This window comes from Aotus nancymaae, unplaced genomic scaffold, assembly GCF_030222135.1.
Source record: "Aotus nancymaae isolate 86718 unplaced genomic scaffold, 86718_ANA_hifiasm-v0.15.2.pri h1tg000011l, whole genome shotgun sequence".
Taxonomy (NCBI): domain Eukaryota; kingdom Metazoa; phylum Chordata; class Mammalia; order Primates; family Aotidae; genus Aotus; species Aotus nancymaae.
In genome coordinates, this window is record NW_026988422.1 from 659,533 (window position 1) to 682,732 (window position 23,200).

At 39.0% G+C, this 23,200-nt stretch overlaps 1 protein-coding gene across 4 annotated transcripts in view; it reads right to left on the reverse strand.

The window, feature by feature from the left end:
- Positions 1-23,200, reverse strand: part of DCBLD2 (discoidin, CUB and LCCL domain containing 2) — a 117,457-nt gene that overhangs the window by 68,922 nt on the left and 25,335 nt on the right. Inside the window, exon 2 of one of the 4 annotated variants that reach the window (XM_021667013.2) lies at positions 5,514-5,575. The exons of the other annotated variants lie outside the window; for them this stretch is intronic. Coding sequence (XP_021522688.1) covers positions 5,514-5,547 — 34 coding nt within the window. The 5' untranslated portion in view covers positions 5,548-5,575. The remainder of the gene's footprint in view (positions 1-5,513; positions 5,576-23,200) is intronic. 4 annotated transcript variants of the gene reach the window in all.

Sequence of the window (23,200 nt, forward strand, 5' to 3'; positions counted from 1 at the left end):
ATATGAAGCTTTTCTTTCAAGATATAACTATCCAAAGCATTACAAATTCTTGATTATTAATAATCAACCTTATGCATTAATAACATTGTTTTCAGAAATTTTAGGATAAGCAGAGAAACCGGTTTGCTCTGAGAATAATTTCTAGCCTATGTATCAACAGAATAACAAAGACAGAAGTTACATTCTATTCTACATATCACTATGTTTTAGACAGTTTTTCTCAGCTTAGTAAGCTAAATTCAATTTTTGGGGTTTGCATTCAGACGGATCTGATGTAACCTGACAAAAGCCCCTCAAGTAAATTTTCTCCTTTTATAGGCACAGAAAAAAGGCGATATGTCTTGTGGGTCATCAACCTGGGAGCCTGGATGCTGGAGGGCGGTTGGGTGCAGAGAAAACTTAAGCAGCAGGAAGTCAAAGAAGTCACAGAGGAGAAAAGTGGCTAAAGACTCCATGTAAGCACCAAAGGCGATGAAGTAAAGGGTCTCAGGAAAATGTGGTAAAGGATAGAATTCCTAATCTCTTAAAATAAACCCATCCAAGGGGATAAACTATAGTTTATGCTATTATTTCCTTTAGTATGGAAATTTATGATTTCAACTTTCCTATATTTTGATAATGATGCGATAGATTTGTTCATATGTACAGCTTTTTCCGAATGAAGTTCAAGTCACGCTGCTTTCCAAAAGAGTTACACTAATTTCTATTACTTCCATCAACATAGCGAGTCTGTGTTTCAAAGCAGCCTTATGGCCATTCTTCCCTGTTCACAAGTGCTTTAGAAATCTATAAACTTTACAAAAGTTTAGAATAGGAAGAGAAAAAAGTAATCACCCTTACATAATTCTATCACACAGATATAACCGCTAATAACACTTAGGCAGGTACTCTCTAGGCCTCAGCTCTTTCCATCTGATAAATGAAAATAGTAATAGTATTTGTCTCATAGTGTTATGGTCATTAAATGAACATAAATGTTTATGTGTGTATGCACACAATAATGGTATCATTCATGTGTCTATTCATCCACGCATGTGTACTCTCTCTAACTTTAACATATACTACTACTAAACTTTTCAAAAAGGCTGTACCAATGTATTCCCTCTCTCCCAAGCAGTAGTGGAGATAAATGCACTGGTAACTCGTTATTTTCTTGATTAGTTTTTCCAATGTGTGTTTACTTGTAAAATTTCCTCTAGTATGTCATCTTTTTATGCTTCTAGGGTATTTTTTTTTTTTTTTTTTTTTGAAATGGAGTCTCTCACTCTGAAGCCCAGGCTGGAGTGCAGTGGCATGACCTTGGCTCAGTGCAACCTCTGTCTCCCAGGTTCAAGCAATTCTTCTGTCTCAGCCTCCACGTAGCTGGGATCACAGACACACACCACCATATCTGGCTAATTTTTGTATTTTTAGCAGAGACAGGGTTTCACCATATTGGTCAGGCTGGTCTTGAACTCCTGACCTCAGGTGATCCTCCCGCCTCGACCTCCCAAAGTGCTGGGATTACAGTCATGAGCCACCGTGCCTGGCCTTCTAGGGTATTTCTTACAGAGGACTCCCTGTCACTTTTATTTCTTATATGTTACATATACGGCAAAAGGGAGATTTTTCTGGGTAAGCCTGAACTAATCAGGTAGGCCCATTTTAAAAGCACATTGTTGTCTCAGGTTGCAGAACTGGAAATCAGACAGACATATGCCAGGTGGTCTGGAAGAAAGCAAACATCTATGTTCTGACCTGTATATCAGGGCCATTGCAAATGGCCTCTAGAATCTTAGAGCAGTCCCTGGCCAATAGTTAACAGGAAAATGGGGACCTCCTTTTTACAACTGCAAGGAAGTGAATTCTACCAACAACTAGTATACCTGGAAGAGAACCATGAGCCCCTGATGAGAAACGTATTCTCAGCTAACACCTTAATTTCAGCTTGGTGAGACCCTGAGCAGAGAATTCAACCTAAGCAGATAATTCAGTCATCTTCAGATCCATCGAAACTGAGATGATAAAACTGTGCTGTTTTAAGCTTCTAAGTTTGTGGTAATTTGTTATGAAACAAAATAAAACAGAATCCAACCAGGAATTTAGTGTATAGTAAGAATACTGTGCTTTTGGATGACTGAATCTGATAGAGGTATGAACGATGGCTCAGCACCCAAATCAGCCCACAAGCCTCTTCGTCTGTACAGTTTTGGGCTATACCTTCCTTCAAAAACGTTTCAGTTAGGTGTTAAGGTTTTCAAAATCTGGAAACTTCATATCAATTCTGAATTTCCAACTTCTCTTGAAAAATCACAAGGAAAAAAGGAAATCTCGGCCAGTTTTCTAAGTGGTTGTCCTTAAGTAGTGTCTATCCCATTTGAAAAAGTCACACTCCAGTTTGCCACAGCCCTACCACTCCACAATGCCCCCATTCCTGAATCTCAGCTATCATTTATCGTCATGGCTATGCTGTTATCCCTCGTACACCTAGTCCATTTTGCTTCTTCATTTTATCTGTCTAGACTCTGTTGGCAATGCGTTTGTATCCACTTGTACAGAGTGTAGAGCCCTTACTTACGGTCATCATGCCTCTTCTCATGTCCACATCAACCACAGTAGATGATGAACAAACAAATTAAGCTCTTAAAGATGTTAAATGGAAACATTCTGTATTCAAAAGACAGGGGAGAGGGTGCATCTGCCTCTGATAAACTAGAACTACAGTTAATATTGTTATGAAACTTAAGAAATCTTATTTATGTTGTCAATTAAATGGAAGCTCATTCAACTTGCTGAGGTGTGCCACGGAACAACACTCTTGTTAGGAACCTGCAACTTAGAAGGATGAACCGGAGGGCAGAGGTACTTGCCAGAACAAAAGTACATCAGCTCTGTCCACTTCCAGTTGATGGAAATGAAGCCTGCTTAAAGAGCATCAGTCCTAATTTACAAATTTATTTAGGAAGAGGTTTTGCTGTTGTTGTCACTGGTTTGTATTTTAGTAACCAGTACAGGAGTACCTCCAGTCTCAAAAACAAAACTTAGAATTCTCAAAGGAACTCACTTACTGAATATATATTATTGAAACCCTGAATATCTAGGCACCAAGTCAGGCAGGTCCTGGGGAGTCGGTGATGGAATGAGAGGCAGTGATGCCTTCAGAAAGCTTAGTGTAGTGGGACAAAGCAAATTTACAGGTGAAACTTCTAAAGTACAGAAGAGGCCACTATAGTCCCTGGACAATGTTTACCATAGATGCTATCATTAAATAACTTCCATCAGTAAAGTTTCTTTAAAAAGTCTGGCTTCGAGGACCATTGCCTTGTGCTTGGTGGGCTGGAGTGAGGTGGAGATGTACAAAGGAAACCCCTGACTTGGAGTGGTTGAATGTTCTTTTAAATGACTAAAATGTCTTCCCATAATCATTTCCCTTATAGTGTGAATAAACTGTTCTTTTCGGCTGTATTTAGCCTTAGTTTTAGCTGCTTCAGCAAAGACTTGCCTGCAGAAGATAATGATGGGATAGTATAGTTCTAATTTCTTTTTGAACAATTAGACTATTGGGTATATATTTAAAATGGGACATAACAAGATATTTACTAGGCTTAAAAGGGATTCAGCAATATTACTAAAAATGAATTTGCCTCTCCTTCTAAAAAACAGTGGTTTTATAAAAGTATTTTAAACTATGTTTTTCTACATCATAGTTATTGTACATCTTGATTTTACAAAAGTGGCTACTTTGGTGTTATTTTTCTTAAGCAGCAGATCTGATATTTGCACATTTTAAAGTGAATAAAGGCCACATGGGAAAAATGTACCTTGGCACTATGACTCCTACCTCACACAACACAGATAAAAATCAATTCTGAATGGACTAAGGATAGCATATGCAGAAAGAAATACAATAAGGCTTTAAGAGGAGAAACCTTGAGAAAAGCTTCACAACCTAGGAATGGGCAAAAATTTCTTAAACAGAATACAAAAAGTACTAATTATAAAACAATGGAAGCAAACGATATAAAATTAATATTTATAATAAGATACCAATAAAGGAGTAAAATGGCAGCCCAAAGCAATGGAGAAGATATGTGTGCTACATCTAAAAAGAACTCATTACCAGAATATATACAGAGCTCCCACAAATGAATAAGAAAAAGATATCCCAATAGAAAATACGAAAACACAGACAGATTCTTTATAAAAGAAGACATTTAAATGGATAATAAATGTAGGAAAAAAGCAAAATATCATCAGCTATCAAGGAAATGCAAAGCAAACTATGTATAATGTGCCATCGGTACATACACCAGAACAGTTAACACGGAGAAAAGCAGAGAACGGTAATTGGAACTCTTACACGCTGGTAGTGGGTATAAAATAGAACAGCCACAAAAGCATTTGGCAATAACTGCTAAAGCTGAACATATGCAACCCAGTGACCCAGCAATTCCTCTTCTAGACAACAGAAATGTATACTTATGCACAACTTCAACATAAAAAAGTGTCAGTTTCACCAAAAGTGTCAGTTTTCACACTGACATAACATTAAAATTTTTATTTTTTTTATGAATCCAAAAGTCAGGGAGAAAATGTACTTCATTTTAAAACTGCATTCTTTTATTATAAGCATAGTTACTTCCTCCAAAACCCTCTTTCATAACTGCAGCTCAGACAAAACAGCACATAGGTTTTTACCACTATCTACCATGGTAACCAAACAGTCTTGATAGAAAAATTTATAGCATTCAGATGGGGTAAAATATTCATAAGGTAATATCGAAATTCCCCATCAAAATTTTCCAAGTGGGCTTTCCTTTCTATGAAACTTCTACTTTAATAAAGGGCTTTAAGAGTTATCTTTTGTTAATTCCAAGTTCTCTTAAAAAAAAAAGAATTATCTTTTGGAAAACAAGCCAACTTCTGAAAGAAGAGAGCTTCACATTCTATTTCTTTTTTTTTTTTTTTTTTTTTGAGACGGAGTTTTCCCTCTCGTTACCCAGGCTGGAGTGCAATGGCGCGATCTCGGCTCACTGCAACCTCCGCCTCCTGGGTTCAGGCAATTCTCCTGCCTCAGCCTCCTGAGTAGCTGGGATTACAGGCATGCGCCACCATGCCCAGCTAATTTTTTGTATTTTTAGTAGAGACGGGGATTCACCATGTTGACCAGGATGATCTCGATCACTTGACCTCGTGATCCACCCGCCTCGGCCTCCCAAAGTGCTGGGATTACAGGCTTGAGCCACCGCGCCCGGCCTATTTCTTAATAAAACCTCTTGAAAAGGTAGTGATTCAAAGTCTTAGCTCTTACTAAGTTGACAGGTTCTTTCAGTATAGCTGGCAGTTTCTCATGCCAAGTATGCTAATACAAAAAGCAATGAGTCATAATAAAGTGTAGACTTCAGCAAAACCAGATGTGGTGCCAAGCATCACAGATGAGACATACATAGAATACCAAAAATTTCTTTAAAGCTTTTCACTCTTCACTACTTAGGAGATGTGAAAACCTTTTAATATTCACTTAAAAGGCTCACCAACAGGAATTCTTGGATGGGGCCAGCATCTCATAATGGAGTAAGTTCTCTTCAGTTAAATGCTGTTGAGAAACGGACAGTTGTCAATTCCTCAGTAATCTGCCTCAAAACCTTAGAGGAAACATTTAGGATACTTAAATTAAAAAACAAAACAACAAAAATATATGTAACCTCTCCCCAACTACAGTCTCCTCTCTCAGAAGAAAAAAAAACAAACTACATTAACAGAGAGGCCTAACATGAGCTACAAAGCTTATAAACCATTGCAAACTGCCAGCTCCTATCCACACAGAGAGGTACAATCTTAATCTACTTAAAAATACACGCTATAAAAAGAAAACAAAAAATAGGAGTCCCTAAAATTTAGTTTATGAAAACCATCTCCGCCTATAAAAACAGTGATGGAAACCAGAGCACAACACTCCAAACTTAATTAAATGTCCTCAAACATTTGGGATACGATAAAACATCTTGAAGCATAAATTCAGAAACTAGGAGCAGAAATGAACAAAAAAGAACAGAAAGAGGCCGGGCGCGGTGGCTCACGCCTGTAATCCCAGCACTTTGGGAGGCCGAGACGGGTGGATCACGAGGTCAAGAGATCGAGACCATCCCGGTCAACATGGTGAAACCCCGTCTCTACTAAAAATACAAAAATTAGCTGGGCATGGTGGCGCACGCCTGTAGTCCCAGCTACTCGGGAGGTTGAGGCAGGAGAATTGCTTGAACCCAGGAGAGGGAGGTTGCGGTGAGCCAAGATCATGCCACTACACTCCAGCCTGGGTAACAAGAGCGAAACTCCGTCTCAAAAAACAAAAAACAAACAAACAAACAAACAAACAAAAAAAACAGAAAGAAATGAGAGTTGGTTGACCTCAGGAAAGAAACATGAGAAAAAGACAAAAGTATACCAAAAATGAAGAATTAAGACCACATTATAAAGTGCACAAGGAATTACAGATTCTAATGAAAACATAAAGAATGTTGACAAGAAGAAAAAACAGACTAAAAAGAAAATTTAAAAAGTAAAAAGTACCAGTGAGAATGTGGCTGAAATGAAAGGGGATATGATGGCAAAGAAGATTCAACTGATGTACAAGTATTTAAAATAAACACACTAACCAGTGGAACAAATATTAATATTAAAAAAATAGGGGATTGCTGGCAAGATGGCCAAATAGGAACAGCTCTGGTGCGCAGCTCCCAGTGAGATCAATGCAGAAGGCAGGTGATCTCCACATATTTTTTTTTGAGACGGAGTCTTGCTCTGTCGCCAGGCTGGAGTGCAGTGGCGCAATCTCAGCTCACTGCAACCTCTGCCTCCTGGGTTCAAGCAATTCTTCCACCTCAGCCTCCTGAGTAGCTAGGACCACAGGCATGTGCCACCATGCCTGGCTAATTTTTGTATTTTTAGTAGGGATGGGGTTTCACTATGTTGGCCAGGATGGTCTCGATCTCTTGACCTCGTGATCTGCCTGCCTCGGCCTCCCAAAGTGATCTCCACATTTTAAACTGAGGTACCTGGTTCATCTCATTGGGATTGGTTTGACAGTGGGTGCAGCCCAAGGAGGGCGAGCTGAAGCAGGGTGGGGTGTCGCCTAACTGGGAAGCACACGGGGTCAGGGAACTCCCTCTCCTAGATTTTAACCTGCACTCTGGCCCAGATACTGCACTTTTCCCATAGTCCTCACAACCTGCAGACAAGGAGATTCCCTCTGGTGCCTACAACACCAGCACACTGGGTTTCCAGCACAAAACTGGGCAGCCATTTGGGATGAAACTAAGCTAGCCACAGCAGTTTCTTTCCATACCCCGGTGGTGCCTGGAACTCCAGGGAGACAGAACCATTCACTCCCCTGGAAAGAGAGCTAAAGCCAGGGAGTCAAGTGATATTTGGCTTGGTGGGTCCAAACCCCACGAAGATCAACAAGCTAAGACCCACTGGCTTGAAATTCTCACAGCCAGCACAGCAGTCTGAGCTTGACCTGGGATGTTTGAGCACAGTGTGGGGAGGGGCATACACCACTGCTGAGGCTCAAGTATATGGTTTTAACATCACAGTGTAAACAAAGCCTCCAGGAAGTTAGAATTGGACAGAGCTCACAGCAGCTCAGCAAGGGCTCTCCAGGCAGACTGTGTCACTAGATTCCCTACTCACTGGGCAGGGCATCTCTAAAAAAAAAGGCAGCAGCCCATCAGGGACTTAAAAATGAAGCCCCCACCTTCCTGGGACAGAGCCCCTGGGAAAAGGGGCAGTTATGGATACAGCTTCAGAGGACTTAAACATCCCTGCCTGGCAGCTCTGAAGAGAGCAGTGGATCTCCAAGCACAGTGTCCAAGCTTTGATAAGGGACAGAATGCCTCCTCAAGTGTCTCCCTGAACCTGTGTATCCTGACTGGGAGACATCTCTCGGTAGGGGCTGACTTCATACAGGAGAGCTCTGGTTGGCATCTGGCGGGTGCCCTTCTGGGATGAAGCTATCAGAGGAAGGTACAGGCAACAATCTTTGCTGTTCTGCAGCTCCCACTGGTGATTCTCAGGCAAACAGGATCTGGAGTGGACATCAAGCAAACTAGGGGAGAACTGCAGCAGAGAGGCCTGGCTATCATAAGGAAAGCTAACAAACAGAAAGAAATAGTCTCAACATCAACAAAAAGGATGTACGCTCAGAGACCCATCCAAAGGTCACCGACTTCAAAGACCAAAGGTAGATAAATCTACAAAGATGGGGAAAAAGCATAAAAAAGCTGAAAATTCCAAAAACCAGAATGCTTCTTCTCCTCCAAGGGATCACAACTCCTTACCAGCAGGGGAACAAAACTGGATGGAAAATGAGTTTGATGAATTGACAGAAGTAGGCTTCAAGGTGGGTAATAACAAACACCTACGAGCTAAAGGAACATGTTCTAACCCAATGCAAGGAAGCTAAGAACCCTGAAAAAAGGTTAGATGAAATACTAAATATAATAACCAGTTTAGAGAAAAACATAAATGACCTGATGGAGTTGAAAAACACAGCACGAGAACTTCGTGAAGCATACACAAGCATCAAATGCCAAATCGATCAAGCAGAAGAAAGGATATCAGAGATTGAAGATCAACTCAACGAAATAAAGTGAGAAGCTAAGATTAGAAAAAAAAGAATGAAAAGAAATGAACCAAGCCTCAAGAAATATGGGATTTCATGAAAAGACCAAATCTATGTTTGATCAGTGTACCTGAGAGTGACCGGGAGAATAAAACCAAGTTGGAAAACACTCTTCAGGATATTATCCAGGAGAACATCCCCAAGCTAGCAAGACAGGCCAATATTCAAATTCAGGAATTACAGAAAATACCACAAAGATACTCCTCAAGAAGAGCAACCCCAAGACACATAATCACCAGATTCACCAGGGTTGAAATGAAGAAAAAAATGCTAAGCGCAGCCAAAGAGAAAAGTCAGGTTACCCACAAAGGGAAACCCATCAGATTAATAGCAGATCTCTTGGCAGAAACCCTAAAAGCCAGAAGAGAGTAGGGGCCAATATTCAACATTCTTAAAGAATTTTCAACCAAGAATTTCATATCCAGCCAAACTAAACTTCATAAGCCAAGGAGAAATGAAATCCATTCCAGACAAGCAATTGCTGAGAGTTTTGTCACCACCAGGTCTGCCTTACAAGAGCTCCTAACAGAAGCACTAAACGTGGAAAAGAACAACCAGTACCAGCCACTGCAAAAACGTACCAAACTGTAAAGACCATTGACACAACGAAGAAACTAGAGAAGCAAGAGCAAACCAATTCAAAAGCGAGCAGAAGACAAGAAATAATTAAGATCAGAGCAGAACTGAAGGAGACAGAGGCACAAAAAACCCTTCAAAAAAAAAAAAAAAAAAAAAATCAATGAATCCAGAAACTAGTTTTTTGAAAAGATCAACAAAAGACATAGACTGCTGGTCAGAGTAAAAAGAAGAAAAGAGAGAAGAATCAAATATATGCAATAAAAAGCAATAAAGGGGATACCACCAATGATCCCACAGAAATACAAACTACCATCAGAGAATAAACACCTCTATACAAACAAACCAGAAAATCTAGAAGAAATGTATATATTCTTGGACGCTTATACCCTCCCAAGACTAAACTAGGAAGAAGTCGAATCCCTGAATAGACCAATAACAAGGTCTGAAATTAAGGCAGCCATTAATAGCCTACCAACCAAAAAAAGTCCGTGACTAGACGGTTTCACAGCCAAATTCTACCAGAGGTACAAAGAAGAGCTGGTACTATTCCTTCTGAAAGTATTTCAAATAGAAAAAGAGGGACTCCTCCCTAACCCATTTTATGAGGCCAACATCATTCCGATACCAAAACTTGGCAGAGAGACAACTAAAAGAGAAAATTTCAGGCCAATATTCCTGATGTACATCCATGTGAAAATCCTCAATAAAATATTGGCAAACCAAATGCAACAGCACATCAAAAAGCGTATCCATCATGATCAAATGGGCTTTATCCCTGGGATTCAAGGCTGGTTCAACATACCCACATCAATAAATGTAATCCATCACATAAACAGAACCAGTGACAAAAATCACATTATTATCTCAATAGATTCAGAAATGACCTTCAATAAAATTCAACACCTCTTTATGCTAAAAATGCTCAATAAACTAGGTTGATGGAATGTATCTCAAAATAATAAGAGCTATTTATGACAAACTGATGGTGAATATCATACTGAATGGGCAAAAACTGGAAGCATGTCCTTTGAAAGCCAGCACAAGACAAGGATGTCATCTCTCTCCACTCCTATTCAACATAGTATTGGAAGTTCTGGCTAGGGCAATCAGGCAAGGAAAGGAAATAAAGGGTATTCAATTAAAAAAAAAAAAAAGAACTCAAATTGTTTCTATTTGCAGATGACATGATTGTATATTCAGAAGATCTCATCGTCTCAGCCCAAAATCTCCTTAAGCTAAAAAGCAACTTCAGCAAAGTCTCAGGATACAAATCTATGTGCAAAAATCACAAGCATTCCTATACACCAAAAACAGAGAGCCAAATCACGAGTGAACTTCCATTCACAATTGCTGCAAAGAGAATAAAGTACCTAAGAATACAATTAAGAGATGTGAAGGACCTCTTCAAGGAGAACCACAAACCACTGCTCAAGTAAATAAGAGAGGATACAAACAGATGGTTCCATGTTCATGGTTAGGAAGAATCAATATTATGAAAATGGCCATACTATCTAAAGTCACTTATAGATTCAATGCTGTCCCCATCAAGCTACCATTGATTTTCTTCACAAAATTGGAAAAAAAAAAAACAAAACCTTAAATTTCATATGGAACCAAAGAAGAGCCCACATAGCCAAGACAATCCTAAGCAAAAAAAGAAAAAAACAAAGCTGGAGGCATCATGATACATGATTTCACACTATACTACATGGCTCTGGTACCAAAACAGAGATACAGACCAATGGAACAGAACAGAGGCCTTAGAAATAACGCCACACATCTACAACCAGCTGATCTTGACAAACCTGACAAAAAACAAGCAATGAGTAAAGGATTCCCTGTTTAATAAATGGTGTTGGGAAAACTGGCTAGCCATATGCAGAAAGCTGAAACTGGATCCCTTCCTTAACACCTTATAGAAAAATTACCTCAAAATGGATTAAAGATTTAAACCTAAGACCTAAAACCATAAAAACCCTAGAAGAAAACCTAGGCAATACCATTCAGGACCATAGTCATGGACAAGGACTTCATGACTAAAACACTAAAGAAATGGCAACAAAAGCCAAAATAGACAAATGGGATCTAATTAAACTAAAGAGTTGCTGCACAGCAAAAGAAACTATCAGCAGAGTGAACAGGCAACCTACCGAATGGGAAAAAATGTTTGCAATCTACCCATCTGACAAAGGGGTTAATATCCAGAATCTACAAAGAACCTAAACAAATTTACAAGAAAAAGACAAACAACCCCATCAAAAAGTGGGCAAAGGAAATGAACAGACACTTCTCAAAAGGAGACATTTATGCAGCCAAAAAACATGAAAAAAAGCTCACCATTACTGGTCATTAGATAAATGCAAATCAAAAACCAAATTGAGATACCATCTCATGCCAGTTAGAGCGGTGATCATCAAAAAGTCAGGAAACAACAGATGCTGAAGAGGATGTGGAGAAATAAGATATGCAGCCATAAAACAGGATGAGTTCATGTCCTTTGCAGGGACATGGATGAAGCTGGAAACCATCATTCTCAGCAAACTAACACAGGAACAGAAAACAAAAACACTGCATGTTCTCACTCATAAGTGGTAGTTGAACAATGAGAACACATGGACACAGGGAGGAGAACATCACACACTGGGACCTGTCAGGACGTGGGGTGCTAGGGGAGGGACAGCATTAGGAAAAATACCTAATGTAGATGATGGGGTGATGCATGCAGCAAACCACCATGGCAAGTGCATAACTAAGTAACAAACCTGCATGTTCTGCACATGTACCCCAGAACTCAAAGTATAATAAAAGAAAAAAAGTAGACATACAGGATTACCTCAAACTAAAACACTTGTGCATAGCAAAGAAAACAATCAACAGAGTGAAGAGACAAAAAAAGAGAAAATACCTGCAAACCATGTATCTGGTAAGGGATTAATACCAAAAACATATGCAGAGTTCAAACAACTCAAAAGCATAAAACCAGTAACTTAAAAATGGAAAAAGACCTAAGTAGGTATTTTTCAAAAAAAGTTTAATAATCACCTCTCCTATTATACAAATGGCTATTAGATATATGAAAAAATGTTCTGTACCACTAAATCCCAAGGAAATGAAAATAAAACCATAATAAGATATCACTTCACACTTGCTAGAATGGCTATTATCAAAAAGACAAAAGATAACAAGTGTTGGCAAGGATGTGGAGAAACTGGTACCCTTCTACACTATTGGTGGGAATCTAAATTAGCATACCTATTATGAAACCCAGTATGGAAGTTCCTCAAAAAGTTAAAAATAGAAGTACCACATGATCTAGTAATTCCACCTCCGGGTATACATATCCAAAGAAAGTGAAATCACTATGTTGAAAAGATGTCTACACTCCCATGTTCACTGCAGCATTATTCACAATAGCCAAGATATGGAATCGATCTAAATGTCCATCAATGGATGAATGGATAAAGGAAATGTGGTACATGAACACATGGCATACTATTCAGCCCATATTAAAAAAAAAAAAGAAACCCTGCCATTTGCAACAACATGCATGAAACTAGAGGACATGTTAACTGAAATAAGCGAGGCATAGAAAGAGATATACTACATGATCTCACTTACATGTAGAATCTAAAAAAAGACAAACTTACGGAAGCAGAGAGTAGAATGATGGCTACCAGGGGTTGAAGTGGGAGTTGGAGAGGTGAGTTGGAGAGATGCTGGTCAAGGGACACAACAATTTCAGTTAAACAGAAGCAATGAGTTAAAAAGAACCACTGCATAACAGTGTATTGTATACTTAAAAATTGCCAACAGATTTTTAAGTGCTGTCACCACAAAAACTAAGTATATGAGGTAATGCATTTGTTAAATAGCCTGATTAAGCCATTCTACAATATATACACACATCAAAACATAATGTACATAAATATGTACAATTTTCATGTCATTTAAAATATTGAATAGGAAGTATTAAAACTATAATTCAAGAAAACTTTCTAGAAATAAAGGAAGACCTGAATTTACTACTGAAAGAGTCCACTGGATACCAGAGAAAACCTGTAATGATCAACTTCAACACATATCCTTAGAAAACTAATAAACTTTAAAGGTAAAGAAAAAAATCCTCATGATCATTGTACAAAAACCAGATACCTTATAACGGCAAGAGAGTTCAGTTCAGCTGTCATCAGAAGTGAGGCAAATATGGAATGGCATTTTTTTTAACTCAAAGAAATAACATTTGAATCCAAGATTTAGATAATCAAGCAACCCACTCAAGTCTCAAGGCCATAAAAAATTTGCAAAGTAAGCACTTTAAACATGAAAAATCTGCACCATAAACCCTTAAGGAATCAACCTATTCAAAGATGAACTTCATCCAAACAATAGACTAGTGGGAGGACTTGAGGAAAAAGACAATGACCATTTATTATATTTAATTACATATCTAGGAAAGTTAGAGATGTGGTTGAAGAATAAGAAAATATGATACACACTATGTGTTATGAATACATATTCTGAGAGTGCTATGATTTGGATGTAGTTTGTCCCCATCATGTCTCCTGTTAAAATATATTTATTTGTATTATTTTTAAAAATTTCAATAGCTTTAGGGGTACAAGTGGTTTTGGTTGCACAGATAAATTTTATAATGGTGAAATCTGGGCTTTTATTGTGCCCATCAACCAAGCAGTGTACATTGTACCCAATAGGTGATTTTTTAAAACCTTACCCCTCTCCCCCTTTCTGAGTCTCCAATATCCATTACAGCACTCTGTATGCTGTTACATATCCAGAGTTAGTTCCCCCTTATACGTGAGAACACGTGGTACTTGATTTTCTGTTCCTGAATTACTTTACTTAGGATAATGACCCCCAGTTCTATCCAAGGTTCTGCAAAGACATTATTTCATTCTTTTTTTTTTTTTTTGAGATGGAGTTTCGCTTTTGTTACCCAGGCTGGAGTGCAATGGTGGATCTCGGCTCACTGCAACCTCCGCCTCCTGGGTTCAGGCAATTCTCCTGCCACAGCCTCCTGGGTAGCTGGGATTACAGGCACATGACACCGTGCCCAGCTAATTTTTTGTATTTTTAGTAGAGACGGGGTTTCACCATGTTGACCAGGATGGTCTCGATCTCTTGACCTTGTGATCCACCCGCCTCAGTCTCCCAAAGTGCTGGGATCACAGGCTTGAGCCACCGCACCCAGCCTATTTCATTCTTTTTAAAGACTGAGTAGCATTCCCACTGTGTGTGTGTGTGTGTGTGTGTGTGTACATCAGATATCAGAAGTGAGACTGCTGAACCGAATGGTAGATGTCACTTTTAGTTCTTTGCTAAATCTCCATACTGTTTTCCATAGAGGTTGAACTAATTTACATTCTCACCAGCAGTGTATAAGTGTTTCCCATCCTCACCAACATCTATTGTTTTTGAATTCTTAATGGCCATTCTGATTAGGGCAAGGAGGTATCCTGTGGTGGTTTTAATTTGCATTTCTGTGATGACTACTGATACTGAGGATTTTTCATACATCTATTAGTCTTTCGTGTATCTTCTTTTGAGAAATGTCTGTTCACGTGTTTGTCTACTTTTTAATGGGATTATTTATTTATTTTCTTGCTAATTTAAGTGCCTTGTAGATTCTGGATATTAGTCCTTTGCCAGATGTATAATGTACAAATATTTTCTCCCATTCTGTAGGTTGTCTATTTACTCTGATTATTTCTTTTGCTGTGCAAAAGTTTTTTTAGTTTAATTATGCCCCATTTTATTTATCCAGAATTTTTCCTAGGGTTTCTCTAAAATTGTTATGACTTCAGGTCTTACATTTGACTCTTTTCTTGTTTTTTTTTTTTTTTTTTTTTTTAAAAAGGTGCAGCTTGCTGCCAGCACTCATTTTACATAAACACACTCTTTGAGGCTGAAGCAAATCTGACTGACATTCAATGTGAAAATAAAATATAAAAACTGTTTCTGGAGTTATTTCTAAACAGAACTAACATCAGAATTGTCTGAATCATCAGAGTCATCTATTTCAGAAAAATTGAGTTCATCAAATGAAGCTTCGATCAACAACTATTCAAGAACAATGTTAGTATCACATGTAGGAATGCTATGTTTTGTAGGATTTGACATTTTCAGTGAGTCAGATTATATTTTGTAATTGCAAATACCACCACTTAAAATGGAGTGCTATAAATAGGATGATGTCTTTTGTTTCCAAAGTTGATATACTAGAGCAACGCAAAAATAATACTAATAGTGTGCTATTTGGTGGCAAAGTTACCTTGGGTAAATACTGTAGCCACAAGCACTACGGGCAAGTATTCTCAGAGCAAATAGGAAAAGGGTTAAGTCTTTAATACACCTCGAGTAAATTTTTGTACCTGGTGAGAGATAGGGATCCAGTTTCATTCTTCTGTGTATGGCTGTCCAATTTTGCCAGCATCACTGAATGAATAGGGTGTCCTTTCCCCCACTGTATGTTTCAGTCTGCTTTGTCAAAGATCGGTTAGTCGTAGGTATTTGGCTTTATATTTGGGTTCTCTATTCTGTTCCATTGGTCTATGTGTCTATTTTATACCAGTTATCATGCTGTGTTGATTACTGTAGCCTTGCAGTATAATTTAAAGATAGGTAATGTGATGCCTCCAGATTTCTTCTGTTTTCTTAGGACTGCTTTGGCTATTCAGGCTTTTTGGTTTTATTTGAATTTAGAATTTTCTTTTCTATCTCTGTGAAAAATGGTATTTTTGGCAGGGTATGATGGCACTCTTGTAGTCCCAGCTACTTGGGAGGCTAAGACAGGAGGCTGAAGCAGGACTATAGTAGTTATCATGAGAGTGGGTTGTTATAAAGCAAGTCAGCCTCCTCAGTCCCCTCTCTCTTTGCACGAGCCCCTTCCCCTTCCAGTTTCCTCCATGAGTTAAAGCAGCAAAAAACCTTTATCAGAGGAGCTGTCCACTCTTGAACTTTTCGGTCATCAGAATTATGAGCCAAATAAATATCTTTTCTTTATAAAACATCCAGCTTCAGTTATTCTGTTGTAGTCACACTAAACAGAATAAAACAGAGGAAACTGGGTACTGAAGGAAGAGGAAAGAAGTCTAGTTCATTGAATGTTATATAGGTAATAGGTAGAAAATAAAGAATATCATTAAAAATGGACAAATCACATAGTAAATGATTAAGACAATGGGACTACAGTCATTTAAAAAAGTATAAATCGAAAATTGAAAAGCAGCACCTAGAACAAAGCTATAAACCTTACCAAACACCAAAAGACACTTAATACACATAACTTTAAATGTTATGGAAGAGTTAAAACATATCATTTATAAATAAATGCCAGTGAATTTAATTTAGACATTAAAAAATATTTTCGATTTGGTTCATAAAGACCCAAAAATATGCAATATACAAGAAACATACTCAAAACAAAGTGATTCAGAAAAGCTAAAACTAAAGTGATGGGCACAGACAGACACAGCAGGATAATGAAAACAATAAGGAATAAATAGGAAGGTATGTGTGTGATACTGGTGTCAAAGGAGAATTCAAACTAAAAAGTACTATATGATGAATAGGAAACTTAAATGAGAGAAGTCATATTTTAAAACAAAGATATTAGAATTACTAATATGTAGTCAATGACACAGCAACTTTATAAAAGCAAAACTTCCAGGAGATACAGCAAAGAAAAAGAACCACACTAAATAGGAGATCAAGTAGACAAAATAAGAATATGGAAGATCTAAACAGCAAAATAAAGACAGATATTTTAAACGCATATCAAACTTTTTTACAGTAGAGAGTAAACCTTCTCAAGTATATATAGAAGAGTCACAAAAAACTGATCATATATTAACTTATAAAGAAGTCATCAGAAAGTTCCATAAAGTAGAAATTTTACAATGTTCTCTGACTATAATGCAATAAAATTCTAAATTATTAGCACTAACAAAGAAAGTTCCCTTCAACTAGAAATAAACCTATTAAACAATTATTGGGTAAAAGAAAAACATAGACAAAAATCACACAATTCCTAAAAAATGACATAACTGACCCATATTAATAAGTGATATCATTCTTAAGGATGTGATCAAAGTAAAATTCATAGGCTTAGCGATTTTTATCAATAAAAAAGAAAGAATAAGTGAATTAAATTCCTAGCTAAAATCTAGTAGTTAACAAAGTCAAAAGAAAACAAAAATTTTAAAAACATGAAAATAGAGATGAGAGATCCAAGAGGGCCAGGTAGGAGCAGCTCAGGATTGCAGCTCCCAGTGAAAGTGCAGAGGGTGAGTGGACGCTACATTGCCAGATGGATTTTTATTGCCCACAGACCAGGAGATTCCCAGGTGGAGGAGCCCCACGGGTCGCCAGTGCAGCTGTTTTGGCCGGCGCGGCTGTTTTGCCGGCGCCCCAGCGCAGCGGTTCCTGTTGCAGAGTAAACGAGACTGGGTCCCCCCTTAGCCAGCAAGGGAAGCTCTGGGAAGGCAGAGTCGCTCATTCATCTAATTGGAAAAAAAAAAAAGTTGGGGACTGAAACAGGAAGCCAGGCCAGGAGATTCCTGGGCAAAAAACTGCCACGAATCTCAGCACCGCTGTTTCAACTGGCGCAGTGGGTGGCCGCATGGGAAATCACACAGATCCTAGCGCCTTTCCAACAGGTGACCAGAACACCTGGGAGAGAGCTGACCGTTCAACTAAAAAACAAAAGGCTCTGAGGCAGGGAGCCAGGTGATCAGGCCCGGCTGGTCCCACCCCCAAAAAAACAAAAACAAAAACAAAAACAAAAAAACAGCAATTGGAAATGCTCGGGGTTGAGAGTTTCACAGCAAGACCAGATGAACCTGGGACGGTCCAGCTCTGTGGGGGAGGGGCGTCCGCCATTACCGAGGCACTCCACCACTACGGAGGCAGTCTGCCATTGCTGAGGCAGCCTGCCGTTGCCAAGGCAACCCGCCATTACAGAGAGAGTCCGCCATTACAGAGAGAGTCCGTCATTACAGAGACAAGCCACCATTGTCGAGGCAGTACTAACTTCACTCATATAAACAGGACTGCAGGGAAGTTCACACGGCAGCTGGGCGGAGCCCACAGCAGCTCAGCGAAGCCTCTACAGGCAGACAGTGACTAGGCTGCCTCCTTGCTGGGCAGGGCAGCCCTGAAAAAAAAAAAAAGGCAGCAGCACAGCAGAAACTCATAAAGCCCTAACTTCCCAGACAGAACACCTGGGGGAAAAAAAAAAGGGGTTTATGAGTTCTGCTGCAGCAGACTTAAACGTACCTGTCCAGCAGCTCTGAATGAACAACAGAACTCACAGCTCAGCATTTGAGCTACTATAAAGGACAGACTGTCTCCTCAAGCAGCTCCCTGACCCCCGTATATCCAAAGAGTCACCTCATAAAGGAGAGCTCAGACTGACATTTGGCAGGTATTCTTCTGGGACAAAGCAGAAGAAGAAACAGGTAGCAACCCTTACTGTTCTGCAGCTGCTGCAGGTGATCCCCAGGCAAGCAGGGCCTGGAGTGGACCTCAGCACTCCTACAGCAGAAAGGCCAGATAGTTAAAAGGAAAACTAAGCAACAGAAATCACTTCATCATCAACAAACAGGACGTCCACTCAGAGACCCAATCAGAAACTCAGCAACTACAAAGACGACAGGTGGATAAATCCAAAAAGATGGGAAGAAACCAGCGCAAAAAAGGATGAAAACACCCGAAACCAGAACACCTCTCCTGCTACAAGGGATCACAACTCCTCACCAGCAAGGGAACAAGACTGGATGGAGAATAAGTGTGATGAAATGACAGAATCAGCCTTCAGAAGTAGGGTAATAAGAAACTTCCATGAGCTAAAAGAACACGTTCTAACCCAATGCAAAGAAACTAGGAACCTTGAAAAAAGATTTGATGAAATGCTAACGAGAAAGGACAACTTAGAGAGGAATATAAGTGAATTGATGGAGCTGAAAAACACAACATGAGAACTTCGCGAAGCATGCACAAGTTTCAACAGCCGAACTGACCAAGCAGAAGGGTATCAGAGATCAAAGATCAACTCAATGAAATAAAACGAGAAGGAAAGATTAGACAAAATAGGGTAAAAAGGAATGAACAAAGTCAACAAGAAATATGGGACTGTGTGAAAAGACCTAATCTACGTTTGATAGGTGTACCCGAATGTGATGAAGAGAATGAATCCAAGCTGGAAAATACTCTTCAGGATGTTATCCAGGAAAACTTCCCCAACCTAGCAAGGCAGGCCAATATTCAAGTCCAGGAAATACAGAGAATACCACAAAGATATTCCTCAAGAAAAGCAACCTCAAGGCACATAATCGTCAGATTCACCAGGGTTGAAATGAAGGAGAAAATGCTAAGGGCAGCCAGAGAGAAAGGATGGGTTACCCACAAAGACAAGCCCATCAGACTCACAGCAGATCTCTCAGCAGAAACCCTACAAGCCAGAAGAGAGTGGAGGCTGATATTCAACATCCTTAAAGAAAAGAACTTTCAATCCAGAATTTCATATCCAGCCAAACTAAGCTTCATAAGTGAAGGAAAAATAAAATCCTTTGCGAACAAGCAAGTACTCAGAGATTTCATCACCACCAGACCTGCTTTACAAGAGCTCCTGAAAGAGGCACTACACATAGAAAAGAACAACCAGTACCAGCCACTCCAAAAACACACCAAATGGTAAAGAGCATCAACACAATGAAGAATCTGCATCAACTAACAGGCAAAACAGCCGGCTAGCATCAAAATGGCAGTATCGAATTCACACATAACAATATTAACCCTAAACGTAAATGGACTAAATGCCCCAATCAAAAGACACAGACTGGCAAATTGGATAAAAAGCCAAAACCCATCAGTGTGCTGTATCCAGGAAACCCATCTCACATGCAAGGATACACAAAGGCTCAAAATAAAAGGAGGGAGGAAGATTTACCAAGCAAATGGAGAGCAAAAAAAACCAGGAGTTGCAATTCTCATCTCTGATAAAATAGACTTTAAAGCAACAAAGATCAAAAGAGACAAAGAAGGACATTACATAATGGTAAAAGGATCAATGCAACAAGAAGAGCTCACGATCCTTAATATATATGCACCTAATACAGGAGCACCTAGATACATAAAGCAAGTTCTTAATGACTTAGAAAGAGACTTAGACTCCCACACAATAATAGTGGGAGACTTCAACACACCATTGTCAATATTAGACAGATCAACGAGACAGAAAATTAACAAGGATATCCAGGACTTGAATCAGACCTGGACCAAGCAAACCTAATAGACATTTACAGAACTCTCCACCCCAAATCCACAGAATATACATTCTTCTCAGCACCACATCACACCTACTCTAAAACTGACCACATGATTGGAAGTAAATCACTCCTCAGCAAATGCAAAAGAACGGAAACCATAACAAACAGTCTCTCAGACCACAGTGCAATCAAGTTAGAACTCAGAATTCAGAAACCAACCCAGAACCGCACAGCTTCATGGAAACTGAACAACTTTCTCTTGAATGTTGCCTGGATAAACAATCAAATGAATACAGAAATAAAGATGTTCTTCAAAACCAACGAGAACGAAGACACCACATACCAGAATCTCTGGGACACATTTAAAGCAGTCTCTAGAGGAAAATATATAGCAATAAGTGCCCATATGAGAAGCAAGGAGAGATCTAAAATTGACACCCTATCATCAAAATTGAAAGAGCTAGAGGAACAAGATCAAAAAAACTCAAAACCTAGCAGAAGACAAGAAATAACTAAGATCAAAGCAGAACTGAAGGAGATAGAGACACGAAAAACCCTTCAAAAAATCAATAAATCCAGGAGCTGGTTTTTTGAAAAGATCAACAAAATAGACCACTAGCTAGATTAATAAGAAAAAAGAGAGAGAATAACCAAATAGATGCAATAAAAAAGGATAAAGGGGATATCACCACAGATTCCACAGAAATTCAAACCATCATCAGAGATTATTACAAAAAAGTCTATGCACATAAACTAGGAAACCTGGAAGAAATGGATAACTTCCTGGACACTTGCCTCCTCCCAAGCCTAAACCAGGAAGAAGTTGAAACCCTGAATAGACCAATAACAAGGTCTGAAGTCGAGGCAGCAATTAAGAGCCTACCATCCAAAAAAAGCCCAGGTACAGATGGGTTCACAGCCGAATTCTACCAGACATACAAAGAGGAACTGGTACCATTCCTTCTGAAACTATTCCAAATAATCCAGAAAGAGGGAATCCTTCCCAAATAATTTTATGAGACCAACATCATCCTGATACCAAAACCCAGCAGAGACTCAACAAGAAAAGAAAACTACAGGCCAATATCCATGATGAACATAGATGCAAAAATCTTCAATAAAATACAGGCAAGCCGATTGCAACAGCACATCACAGAGCTTATCCACCATGATCAAGTAGGATTCATCCCGGGGATGCAAGGCTGGTTCAACATACGCAAGTCTATAAACGTAATGCACCATATAAACAGAACCAAAGACAAAAACCACATGATTATCTCAATTGATGCACAGAAGGCCTTCGACAAAATTCAACAGCCCTTTATGCTAAAAACTCTCAATAAACTAAGTATTGATGAAACGTATCTCAAGATAATAAAAGCTATTTATGACAAACCAACAGCCAATATCATACTGAATGGGCAAAAACTGGAAGCATTCCCTTTGAAATCTGGCACTAGACAAGGATGCCCTCTCTCACCACTCCTGTTCAATATAGTACTGGAAGTTCTAGCCAGAGCAATCAGGCAAGAAAAAGAAATAAAGGGTATTCAATTAGGAAAGGAGGAAGTCAAATTGTCTCTATTTGCAGACGACATGATTGTATATCTAGAAGACCCCAATGTTTCAGCCCAAAATCTCCTGAAACTGATAAGCAACTTTAGCAAAGTCTCAGGATACAAAATCCATGTGCAAAAATCACAGGCATTCCTATACACCAATAACAGACTTAAAGAGAGCCAAATCAAGAATGAACTGCCATTCACAATTGCTACAAAGAGAATAAAATACCTAGGAATACAACAAGGAATGTAAAGGACCTCTTCAAGGAGAACTACAAACCACTGCTCAACGAAATCAGAGAGGACACAAACAGATGGAGAAAAATTCCATGTTCATGGTTAGGAAGAATCAATATCGTGAAAATGGCCATACTGCCCAAAGTAATTTACAGATTCAACGCTGTCCCCATCAAGCTACCAATGACCTTCTTCACAGAACTGGAAAAACCACTTTAAACTTCATATGGAACCAAAAGAGAGCCCGCATAGCCAAGTCAATTCTAAGCAAAAAGAACAAAGCGGGAGGCATCACACTACTGGATATCAAACTATACTACAAGGCTACAGTAATCAGAACAGCATGGTACTGGTACCAAAACAGAGATATAGACCAATGGAACAGAACAGAGGCCTCAGAGGCAACACAACATATCTACAAACATCTGATCTTTGACAAACCTGACAAAAACAAGCAATGGGGAAAGGATTCCCTGTTTAATAAGTGGTGTTGGGAAAACTGGCTAGCCATGTGCAGAAAGCAGAAACTGGACCCCTTCCTGACACCTTACACTAAAAGTAACTCCAGATGGATTAAAGACTTAAATATAAGACCTAACACCATAAAAACCATAGAAGAAAATCTAGGCAAAACCTTTCAGGACATAGGCATAGGCAAGGACTTCATGACCAAAATACCAAAAGCATTGGCAACAAAAGCCAAAATAGACAAACGGGACCTAATCAAACTCCACAGCTTCTGCATGGCAAAAGAAACAGTCAATAGAGTGAATCGGCAACCAACAGAATGGGAAAAAATTTTTGCAGCTTACCCATCTGACAAAGGGCTGATATCCAGAATTTACAACGAACTAAAACAGATTTACAAGAAAAAA